General features: G+C 47.2%; 1 protein-coding gene across 1 annotated transcript in view; it reads right to left on the bottom strand.

Moving 5' to 3' along the window:
• Window positions 1–3,502: 3,502 nt before the first annotated feature.
• The window catches only part of LRRC75B (leucine rich repeat containing 75B), a 35,090-nt gene continuing 26,684 nt past the window's right edge, over window positions 3,503–11,908 (bottom strand). The window contains exon 5 of the mRNA XM_006019925.2: window positions 3,503–5,133. Within this exon, the coding sequence (XP_006019987.1) occupies window positions 4,578–5,133 (556 nt within the window). The 3' untranslated portion in view covers window positions 3,503–4,577. The remainder of the gene's footprint in view (window positions 5,134–11,908) is intronic.

The raw sequence follows: 11,908 nt of genomic DNA on the forward strand, positions 1-11,908 counted from the left end.
GATAACACCACGCTGAAAGAAGCCTCAACGACAGACTCCAGCGCTTGTAGGATAGGTATACCTGACTCTGTAGCCTGCTACTGTGTGTGTGTATGTGTGTGCATGTGTGTGTGGGGACCAGCCCCAAGGTTTATGATTACGGTGTTTCAATCCGCCTAATAAACTAGAATTTTAAGGATCCCAAGTTGGACATTTGTAGCCAACAGTAGAGAGGGATGGATCCTTGCTGTAGGCAGGGCCTGCCATGGGTTATGTCAGGCCAAATGTGGGCTTGATGGTGGCTCTGGATACATCTGTTTCGATCTTGCCTATGAAACTTCCAGAAAATAGCCTCTGCTGCAAGGAGAGTAAGTATTAACATATGGTCAGTCCCAGGCCTCCTGCACTGCATGAGCCTTAGTGCTGCTTTAGAGGGATGGATCCTTGCTGTAGGCAGGGCCTGCCATGGGTTATGTCAGGCCAAATGTGGGCTTGATGGTGGCTCTGGATACATCTGTTTCGATCTTGCCTATGAAACTTCCAGAAAATAGCCTCTGCTGCAAGGAGAGTAAGTATTAACATATGGTCAGTCCCAGGCCTCCTGCACTGCATGAGCCTTAGTGCTGCTTTGGATCATACATTTCTCTCATGTATATGAATGCAGCTTGCCTTGGGTTCAGTTTGAACCTGCATTGCTGCAAGGATGCATTAGCCCTTTACCTGTGATCTCCATGGCCCTCTTCCAGGGAGCCAACAGGTCATAAAGATTTCTCATGTTCTAGGACTACTCTACCTCATGATTTGTAACTTAATGTCATGTGCTTGCTGGCTGATTGACCATCTCTCCACAGGGTGAGGGGCCAGTTTTCTGTGACAGGCCACCCAAGTAGATACCTGTGAGTAAACACTGAACTGGCAGTGGCTCAGACAAACCCATCCATTGCAAGCCACGTGTATCTTCAGCTATTGGCAGCCATACATCAGAGCTGACTTAAACAATTAGTAGACCCCCCTCAGCAGCACTGGCTCTCAGGCAATCGAGAGGCTCTTTGGAGCTGAGCTACTTGGAGCTCCAGTGGGAAGCTCATCTCACCTGCAAGCTACTTCTTGCAGCTCCTGCTTTGTTCAGTATTTACCAGGAAGCTGCAAAAACCTTCAGTGCACTAAGGTTAGCGGTGCAGAGGGGAGAGCGTGGGGAAGCTGGGGGAGCAGGAGGACTGGGGACTAGCTCAGCAGTACTTGGACTGAAGTGGAGGTTTGGAAAGCGCTCTGGATTCCCAGAGGAAAGGGGCTTTGGGAGGGAAGATATTACTGTGCTGGAGAGAGAAAAGTTGAAAGAAAAATATCATGCTTCCTCCCATGCGTGGAGACTGCTGCATGGCTGGAGGAAAAAATGAGCCAGGTGCAGCCACGCAGCCGTACTGAGGGGTTTGCAAAGCTCCATTGCTCGTAAAATGGAGACACTCTTTGAATTTGCTTCTCTGTCTGAGAAATCGGCTTGTTCTGCTCTACCTGAAGGGCTGGAGGATAGCTTTGGAAGCCTGTTCACATCACAGGTCGGTTGTGAAATGCACTGCTCGGCACGCTGCCTCAGCTCAGCCTACAGTGCCCCCTTGGGACTGCACTGAAGCCCAGCTAAAACAAAACACCCTTTTACACACCAGGGATTCTTGCTGCCTCTGGGATCTTGTCTTCCTCATCCTCATCTACCTGGGGCAGCCAGAATCTGCCCCCAGATATGTATGCTTGAGCCTGCTGTATCTTCAGTATGACTGAGCCAATAGGGCACAGTCTGTGTTAACATTAGGAGTTCATGAAACAGCATTTCTAACAGCATTTCATTCCTGCTCCATTTAAGGTCAGTGGCAAAACTCCCATTAAATTCAATTAAAGTATGTTTGGGCCCAGGGCTTGGTTAACTCCCGCTTTCAGGCATCCAGGAAGGTAGGATAAACTTTGACAAATAAAATAGAAATTGAGATTGAAGAGGAAGTGCACAGCTGTGTACTATGAAAACAAACTCCCCTTCTGGGGCTTGGCTTTATTAGCAAAGGAATCAACACTAAGACGATAAAGTTCAGGTAAAGCCATTTCTCCAGGGTTAGCTGCTCCTAGGATTCTTCATTCATCCTAGATTCTCTCCCTCCAGTGTCCCTGTCACGTCACTTAATATATAACTGGGATAAAGAGTGCCCTGCCTCATTGGGAGCTTAACATTTTCTTGGAAGAATTGGTACCTGATTCTCAGTAGACAGGCAGTGAGCTGCTTTAGGGACACAGATAAAAAAACAGAGAGATTGTTGGACTCTGATCATACTTTGGGGGAAAGGGTTTTAAGTCCCTATACTACTTATGACTATTTTGAGGTCTATGGATAAATAGGTTAAAACGCAGATGACGCTATCTTGAGCTAACTTGGCCAATAGGAGCTGAGAGGTCAAAAAGATTCTCCACAGGTTTCCTGACCTCTGCCCTTTTTCATTTGCACAATGGGATTAAACAAAAGCAATTGTTTCCCTGATATTTAGCTTAGGCTGTATCTGCTTTTTTCCCAGACCTGAGGAAGGGTATTTTGCACTCAAAAACTTGTCTAACATTTAAACCAGCTGTATACTTGGTCCAGTAAAAGATATAATCAACAAATCTTGCTCCTCATCAAAGAGGAGTAAGTTTGCAAATCAGAGTTCTCTGACACTAGGAAACATTTGCAGATGTTGCAATGTTGTCTAGTGATTCAAACAAGAGGCTGGAAGCCATAACTGCTTGGTTCCATTTCTGTCAGGCCTACTAATTTGCTGTGTGGCAGTGGAAAAATCACTTAACCTCTTTGTGTCACCTGAAGAATAAGGATAATAATTATCTAGCTCCCATGAGGTGGTGAGGCTTTATGGATGAGCATTTCTCTTGTGTAGAGAGAAAAGGAGCTAGAGAAAGATTGGGGGTTAGAGACAGCCAGAGGTCAAGCTCAGAGGCCCTCCTGAGCTTAGCAGCCCATAGAGCTGGTATGGTTCTAGGTGCGCTCGTTTCCATTACCAACAGCCCATGAGGGAGCAATGGGGCTGGCATCATTTGACTTCAAAGCTGCATTTACATTGGGGTTGTTTGAGGGCAGCCTTCATGTGAATTCTTAGCCCTCGAGCCAAAATGAGACACCTTAACCACTTCTGCTGTGCCTTAGTGGCAGGTTTAAATTTCTATTAAATACAACTGCACTGTGAAACCCTCACCGTCTCTGTGCTGGGAAGCACTGCTTGGCTAAGAGGCCTTGGCTGATCAGTAGCATTTGGATCTGTGCTTGTACTGCAGCTGGCACATTCTAGTCCTGTTCAGGGCTTCCGGGAGCCCAAGGACTCTGTTCTGCAAACAGCAGCAGAATGCTCTGGTTTACGTGGCTAGCATGCACGGGGGACCTCTCCTGGGCTGCATGGGTGTTGCATCAGGGCTGCTGGCCTGTGATTTGCCATGCCTTCTCTGCTACCTAGACATACAAATAACTCAGATGCTCACACACAGCATTAGTGCTTCACTCTTGTGTCCAAGAGAACTATTTATTGTGTTTACATACAGCATGGGCAATATGGAAAACACTGGAAATATTGCATCACTGGCTTGGTTTCCTAGACAGTGCTAAAAACGGTGACTCAACTGTTCACATCGCATCTCTGTTATGAGACCACCCTGGCTACAGATGGTCGGATGGACTGCAATGTCTCACAAGGAGCAACCCGAAGTTCTGCTGCAGTTTAGGACATCCCCATAGGTGTTTCCGCATCTCACTCCTCTGGCCCCGAAGACTGGCCTTTTCCCTGGGAGCTTTCTCCCTGGGTCAGGTTGGTTTTGCTTTTTCATTGGTTTGGTGTTTGTACAAAAGCCACAGTTTGTAAAACTGCTCTTCTTAATCTGTGAGGACACCTCCTCCCCTACACTCCAGCCCCTCCATGTTCCTGTCAGCCACACACATACCCTGTTCCCAGATATCCTGACACTGCAGTTTTGTGTCACGTGTTCTCCCTGGGCCTGACCACTGCATTGGGTCTCTGACTGCAATTCCTTTTGTTTGGACATTAATACAAAACACACAATGGGAAAAAAAAATTGAGCCAGGCATAAGGGGAGACACGCTCTGCTGGGCTCTGGCTCCAGTCTCTGATGCATCTGACAAAGCCCGAGAGCAGCTCGACCCTTGGGGCAGCTCCTTTCGCACGGCTCAAGGCCGCAGGCCTTAGGGTTTACAGAACGAAGAGAAAACGGAAGGAAGGGAATAACTTAGGACCAAGCGTTTCTTCCCCTCCCCTCAGCCCAGTTGCTTCTGGAGAATATTTTGAATCCAACAACTCGTTCCCCATCCTCCAATGAGATCCTGCTCCGAGGCCAGGTTCGCTGTAAGTAACTGGTTCCTGTTTGGAATGTCAGCAATGTGCTTGGCTGGCAGTGCGCGTAGGGAGATAGGGTTTCATTGAGAACGTGGCAAGGCTGAGATGTCGGGAAGGCAAGAGAAGCACCAAAGGAAGCCGGTGAAGCTGGCCCTCTGCTTTGTGTTTGCACGCAGAGCTCTCCTTGCCGCGGTTTCAGTCTGGCAGCTGAGGCTCATCATCCAATCACCTCTCACAGCACTGCTGGGGGAAGTCACGTGGGGTGGCTTTGTCTTTGGTCACTGGCTGAATGCCTTCTGTTCCCTCCTCCTCCTCGTCCTCTTGCTGGCTGCCCTCATGTCCACTGGAGAGCTCAGAGTCGCAGTCGAGCGACTCATAGATGGTGGGCAGTGTGGTCTGCTGGCTGAGGCGCTTGCGCAGGCCCACCAGCAATGGCTGCGGCATGGAGGAGACATCCACATTGTTGCCAAGGTCCACCCAGGCCAAGCATGGGAACTTGTTCATGTCCTTCATGGTATCAGTCAGCTCCTTCATGGTGGCTCTGGTCAGCCGGTTGCCATTCAGGGAGAGATGAGTGAGCTTGGGCAGCGCCCAGAGGAATGGCAGGAGCATGCGCACCATCTCATCGTTTAGCTCAGCGAAGCTCAGGTCCACTGAGGTGAGGTTGTCCCCATTGTTCTGCAGGTAGTAGGCCATGCGGTGGACATCTCTCATGGTCAGGGGGATCCCAGATAAATCCATGGAGTCTTGGCTCAGCTTCTTCTGCAGGCTGTTCTTCAGGCTGACAAGGAGAGAGGACATGGAGCTTGTTAAAACAGGGCCAATCAGCACAGGTCTTGTAAAGTTTCAGTGGGCAGAGTAGTCACTGTCTAGATGCCTCTTGTGTTTGGCTGTCCTCTGAGACAACTGGGGCTAGAGGGTCTGGTTTTAGGTGTGGGGGGTCTGAACTAATCAAGTTCCAAAGCAACTTTAATGAGTAGATTTAAAATGTTTTTATCTAGGATTCTTTAAAAAAATGTATATTGATAGAAACAACCAACCTAAAAAGCCTCTCAAATTCACTGGTTTATACTTGCTGGCTCCCAGTTTTAGTGCAGAGTGCTCCCATGTTTCTGGTAGGGTGGCCATCATAGAGGACAGTCCGGTTGTCCTCTGTCTTCTATTGATACGAAACTCTTTTTCTTGAAGAGAAACATAGAGGACATAAAGGCGTTGGGTTTCATATCAATAGAAGACAAAGTAGCAGAAAACCGGAATGTCCTCTATGATGGCCACCCTAGTCTCTGGTATCCTCAGGGTAACCTGCAATGAAGCTGTTCCCCCGTCTTAGGGCTCAGATACAGTAAAATACTTAGAGATGAGTCTAACTTAAGCACATGAGGAATTAAATCAATGGGATTATTTGCATGCTTCATGCCAAGTTGCATGCCTTAAGTACCTTGCTGAACTGGGGCCTAAGAATAAACAAACTATGTCAGCCTCTTGCCTCCTCTGGAAGGCTGCTCCCAAGGTGGCAATGAGAGAAGATTAAGAGCTTGGCTTGTTTAGTGTAACAAAACAAAGATTGAGAGGGGATATGATTACTCTTTTATAAATCCATTTGCAGGGCAAATATCAGGGAGGGAGAATAGCTATGTAACTTAAAGAATTATTTTGGCATAAGACCAAATGGATCTAAACCAGTCACAAGTGAATTAGAAATCAGAAGGAGGTTTTTAACCACTGGAGAAGTCCAATTTTGGAGTGGTCTTTGGAAGCAAGTTGTGGCGACTAGAAATTGGAGTTGCTTAAAGATGGAACATGAGAGGTTCATGGAAAGGGCCTGTATGACATGTCTACTTGGTGTAGCAATTGAATGTTTCATGAAGATTTAAATATGAGAGACTGAAAGGAAACTTGAACCCTATGTGGAAAGCATCTGGAAAGTCCATTTTTTTAGGACTTCCATCAGTCACCTGCAGGTACCAGGACAAAATCCACTCCCCACTCTCAATGACTGGCTTCTGGGCTTTTCTCTGCTTTTTGCTGAAGCTTTGGGCATTGGCCAGAGCTACAGGTGGATGCTGGCTTGGGTGTGCTGACACTTTGTAGGCACCAGGGAGGGTTCCCAATCTCTGTCTGGTAATTCTGGCTCATGTGTTCAGAGTAAAGTAATTGTAGAGCTGGGGGCAGTATTTTTCCTAGGTCAGACTATTGTGGACTGTGGCATTTTTGCCCTTCGCTGTAGGGCAGGACATGGTTATCTTCCCAGGTCATTTCAGCATACTTTAACCAACCTAATTTCCTATCACTCTAGTAGCCAAGACATTGGGGGCACACTTGCCTCCCCAGCTGTTCACATGTGACATGCTGTATAGCTTTTGACAAGGTGCTTTCTGACTGGTGTGCGAGGGGGCTCCTAGTAGATGATCTTGTGGACCTTTTTGGAAAACCGGGTGCCTGCATATGCAGGAGACTGGTCCCAGTGGCCTGGAAAGCCCCCACAAATCCTATGCTCCTAAGTGGCAAAGTTCTGTGCATACTATGCCTTAAAGCAATTCCTAGCAGTGGGCAGATGGGGATGAAATGCAACACACTGTAGACACCAGGACAGTCAAAGCAGCCCTGGCACTAGATGGGAATGTTCTCACTCGCTGTTCTTGGAGATATGGGAAATATTTTTCTGCAGCAATAGTTAAGCTATGGCACTAGGGCTGTGCGAAATTTCACTGGCCATTTAGTTTTGACACTTTCGATTCATTTCAAGGTCAAAACAGCAAAATCGAAATGAAACAAAGGGCTTTGAAACAGCCTCGGAACAAAACAAGGCTAGTCGAAACATTTCAAAAGTCTAAATGTTTCAACCACAGCGCTGGGAAGTCAGTCCAGCTGGGCTGACTTCCCATCCCTGGCACTGGATTGGGCCAGGGCCAGGAAGTCAGTCCAGCTGGGCTGACTTCCCATCCCTGGCGCCGGATCGGGCGGGGGGCTGTCCCCGATCTAGCAAAATGTCAAAACAGCCTTACTGTTTCAACGAAGTAAAACAGATCAGCTGTTTCAAATCTAAATGAAATTCAATACGAAATGCTGTTCCATGCAAACCTCGAAACACAACAGTGCCATTTCACACAGCCCTATATGGCATCCCTTTGTATAGCTCTGCTCCACGTTCCATTGCTAATGCTCTTATCCCTTGTATTCTATCTTATAAAATTCATCAGGAACATAAATTGATATAAGTAAAAAAAATCTGCATTAATGGATATGCTGACACCTCCAGGACCCATTTGACTGATAGACATTCCTGTGTTGTCGAGCAGTTGCTTCATAGAAATGTGAGATGGAGAAGACCTCCCAAGTATCTAATCCATCTTCTCACCAACACCTAATTACCATATTAACTCAAATATAAGATCAGTTTTTTTCCCCCCCAATCAGCATGGGGGGGACCCTTGTTTGGTATTTACATACAAAACAACCTCATTAAATACACTGTCTATCATTAAACTACTGTCAGAAGCAGCATGTGCTTGGTAATAGAAACCAACCATGAATGCAGCCCACACTGAGCATGCCTATAAAACACATGGCCCATATTGGGCAAACATGCTGATGGGAACGGTTTGGGTTTTTTGGGGGGGTGGTATTTAAAAACGAACAAAAAACCCCTGAAAACAAAACAAAAAACTTGGCAATTACTCCCCAAGGGGGAACAAGCTCTGAGCCAGCACTCGGAGAGGCTGAAGCAAGCTCTGATGCCCTCCCCTGGCCCAAAAAATGCTGATGGGACCCTTTTGTGTGTGTGGTGCTTAATTTTCCAGTTGTTCCCCCTGGAAAATTGTAACAAATTTATAATTTTCCCCCTATATAGAGCCTAATTATTTTGGAGGGTTGCCTTACATTCAGGGTCATCTTAGATTCAAGAAAATATGATAGTTCCTACCCTTCCCTTACTAGCCCTTTCTCTCACCTGGTTTTACACATCTGTGTTCATCTTCCATGGCCCTTGGGAGATTCCCATATATAAGGCCGTACATGGAAACTAAGATGCCATACTGAATATACAACAGCAATAACAATAACTGATAATGTCTCACATTTTATGTGGCACTGTTCAGTTGGAAGACCCCAAAGTGCCTTATGACTTATATGCCAAGTGCTACCCTCAGTTACATTCTGTCTGGCCCCCGTCTGGCTATGCAGCGGGTTAGCTGAGTGTAGAGGAGGGTTGAATTGGCCTGTATTTACACTGTAGTCACAAGAGGCCCAATACTTCACGGTCTGGGAGCAGCTTCTAGAAGACATGGGCACAGGAACAGATTACCACAGGACAAAGGAGGGTGAGGGTTTTACAAAGCATCCACTGCCCTGCAATAACTGTCCATGTGCATGTTCTCATCCTGCTATGGTAAAGTGAACCAGCAGTACCTTACTTTTTCTTCTCTGTGGACTAAGCTGCTTCAGGTTTGTTTTCATTTGTTGCAGGATAAGACTGTGCATACAGGTAGTTAAAGCAGAGAAATGGATGCACTATAAAGCTCCCTGCCCACTTTGTGGTGAGCTGTTCCTGGACCCATGCCCTCAGTCATTTGCAGTTGTATAAAGTCTGTGAGAGATGATACCAAGCTGAAGCCTTTTGTCCCACATATTCAATGCTGGAGTCTGGCCCCCACTTTGTACAGAGGTATGTGACTATGAAAAATCAGGACCACAGACTGCAGCATCTTGTTACGGGTATGTAGGCAACTGAGTCAGACATAGCAATAGGAATACAGAGGGGCAGGAGGTAACTCTGGAATCAGGTCAAGAGAAGAGGAGTTAACCCCTTTCATCTTGTGAAACCCACGATCATCTTTGCTTAGTCCACCACTAAAACATTGGCAGAGGCAGCAAAATAGTACTTCCCCCAAGGGGGGCTGACCTAAGCAGGGAGAGTTGGTAGATGATTTTTTATTTGGGACTAGACTATAAGGGCATCTATACACATGCTCCAGGGTGTGGGGGGACACTTTAATTAGAGCGGACACTCTAATTAAAGCACCTGCAACATCATGTATTCAGTGTCCCATGCTTCAAAATGGTGGCAGGGGCGCTTGAACTAAAGCTCATTTGACAAGCGTTAGTTCAAATGCCCCTGCTGGCATTTTGAAGTGTGTGGATGCTGACTAGATGTGTCAGGAGGCTGCTGGAGCATGTTAATTAACTCAGTTAATCAGATCTGCTCTGACTCAATTAGCACATGTTAGTACGCATCAGAGCAGACATCTGGCACATGTATAGGTGACTGAAGACAGAAAAGAAAGAGGCATTTTATGTTCTTTAACCTCTTCAGCTGAGCTAGCAGCTCTTCTGGGCAGTAGTATTCAGTTCCCGCTGATATATCTAAACTGAATGTCATGCACAAGCTATAGAGCTGGGTGCTCTGGCCACAGGAAAGGAATGTACCAGACTCTGGGACAAAGATGACAGGGTGTTTCCCGGATGTGCCAGGTAGGCAAGATTGCCTGGGAAGAGGCATTTCCAGCACTAGTAGGATTTGGATGGAGAGATGCCTGCTGGCTGTACAGGAGGCAACATGACTGAGCAGAGCAGGCTCAAGTCTGTTCTTGTCTATGCTGGTGTAAATCAGGAGCGGCACCACTAACTGCAATGCTGGGTAAACGAGGGCAGTATCAGGCTCAGAGTTGTTTGCATCTGTCTCAGTTTGATCCAAACAGAACTCAGGGCTCCTTTCCTTGAAATGCATTTTTGCACTGCAATGAATTCCCTTTGCAGAGATGAGCCCTGCTGCCCAGATGCCCTGGTGGATAAGGCACCAGGGTGACAAGAGCTGAGGGGTGCAGCAGCTGGCCCCATAGACTAGAAAGCCTACAGAAAATGCTTAGTGGGGCAAAGCTTTCTCTGCACATCCCATCACTCTTTGTGATGAGCCAAAGAGTTCCCACAGCCTGGCAGGGATGGGGGATGGGCACTGGCTCCGCAGTGTGAGGTTGGAAGCTATGTCCCCCTTTCCCCTTGCTCCTTTCTGTATCAGGGAATTGGGGTTCAGGCAGCCCCCTGCACAGGGACTTTCCCTAGAGGGTGAAAGTTTTGATTTTTTTTTTAGTGGCCCTTGGGGTATTCAGTCTCCTCCTGTCAGAAGGTTCTACTGTGACCCCAGGTAGTAGAGAAGCCAGAAGTGGAGCTGAGGTGGAAGATGATAGGATTCTGAAGGTGACCAGTATCTTTCTTCTCTTATAAAGAGATTTGCTTGTCTTTATTCACCCATTAATTCCCACCCCTGGTTGATCCCTCTGAAGAGACTGCAGTAATAAGTCACGGATCCTGCTCCAACCAGATCAGGTACATTCTGTTTCTCTCCCCAGCAACAAGTCAATGCCCAGAGGAGGCCTTAAGCAAGCAGACAAATTATCTTCCTATAATTGATTCTCCAGACAGAGAGAATACTGGCTGCATGTGCTGAGCTTGCTTCACTTTTGGTCCTGTCTCTCCACGCTCTGCATTTCTCTTACTCTTGCTCTCTCTCCCCCTCTGCCTGTCATGGTGGCTTTGAGCTGCTGTGCTCCAGCCTGCTGGGGTCCTCCCTCTGACATTCCCAGGGACATTAGCCTCCCTCCTTCTCTAATAGAGTTTCTCCTGCACCCTAAAATGGCTTGTTTAAAACAGGGATGTTGAACCTGCAGCAGGGAATCAGTTAAGTGTGTGCACTGTAGCTGACGGCCCCTGCACCACAGCCATGCACAAAGCCAAGGTGTCGGGCAGGAACTGCTTGACCTCAAGCACCTAATAAACCAGCAGAGAGGTTGCTAGTCTGTAGGCATTTTTTCCTCACTTGCTTAAAGGAGTACAGCCCAGTTCTTAAAGACACTGAAAAGAAGCTTGCTTCCTTCCACCCCTGCTGGTGCTGGTCATGGGTCCAGTATTGCACTCATGTGGGAAAGCAAACCCCATAAAGAATCTGAGTGCAAAAGAAAAGGGGCTGAAAAGGGTGCTATAAGAAGTTCAACTCTGAATTGCCTAGGGATGATTTAGTTGGGAATGGTCCTGCTTTGAGCATTGGCTGGGATGATCTAGTTGGGGATGGTCCTGCTTTGAGCAGGGGGTTGGACTAGATGTGACCAACCTCCTGAGGTCTCTTCCACCCCTAATTTCCTATGATTCTAAACCAGCTACCACCTTAACAATACATTCCTCTCAAAATGATCCGTGAATGCTCGTGTTCATGTGCAGATGAGAAAAATGCCAGGTTATTCACAGAGAAATGGATCATCTATTATTTTCTAATTTCTCAATAAATTGGCTGAAAAATTGCCACCACAGAAAGCTTTTATGTGAGACAAAATAGCTGCATAATGGCATGGCCAGCCATTCTCCCAGGACTCGCTTGTGAGGACAGCAAAGGCAGTGTTTGGCCAGACTCTCAGCTGGTATAAACTGACAGAACCCTGCTGGAGTCAGTGGGCTGCTTTCTGCCTGCTGAGGAGCTGGTCTGTGAACGCAGAGAGCTCTTGTGAGCTCTGCAAGGGGCTGAGGGGGGAAAAAAATTCCACTCCCAGCACCCCCGGGCTGTGGCTGCA

The sequence above is a fragment of the Alligator sinensis genome, unplaced genomic scaffold (genome assembly GCF_000455745.1).
Source record: "Alligator sinensis unplaced genomic scaffold, ASM45574v1 scaffold505_1, whole genome shotgun sequence".
NCBI lineage: Eukaryota > Metazoa > Chordata > Crocodylia > Alligatoridae > Alligator > Alligator sinensis.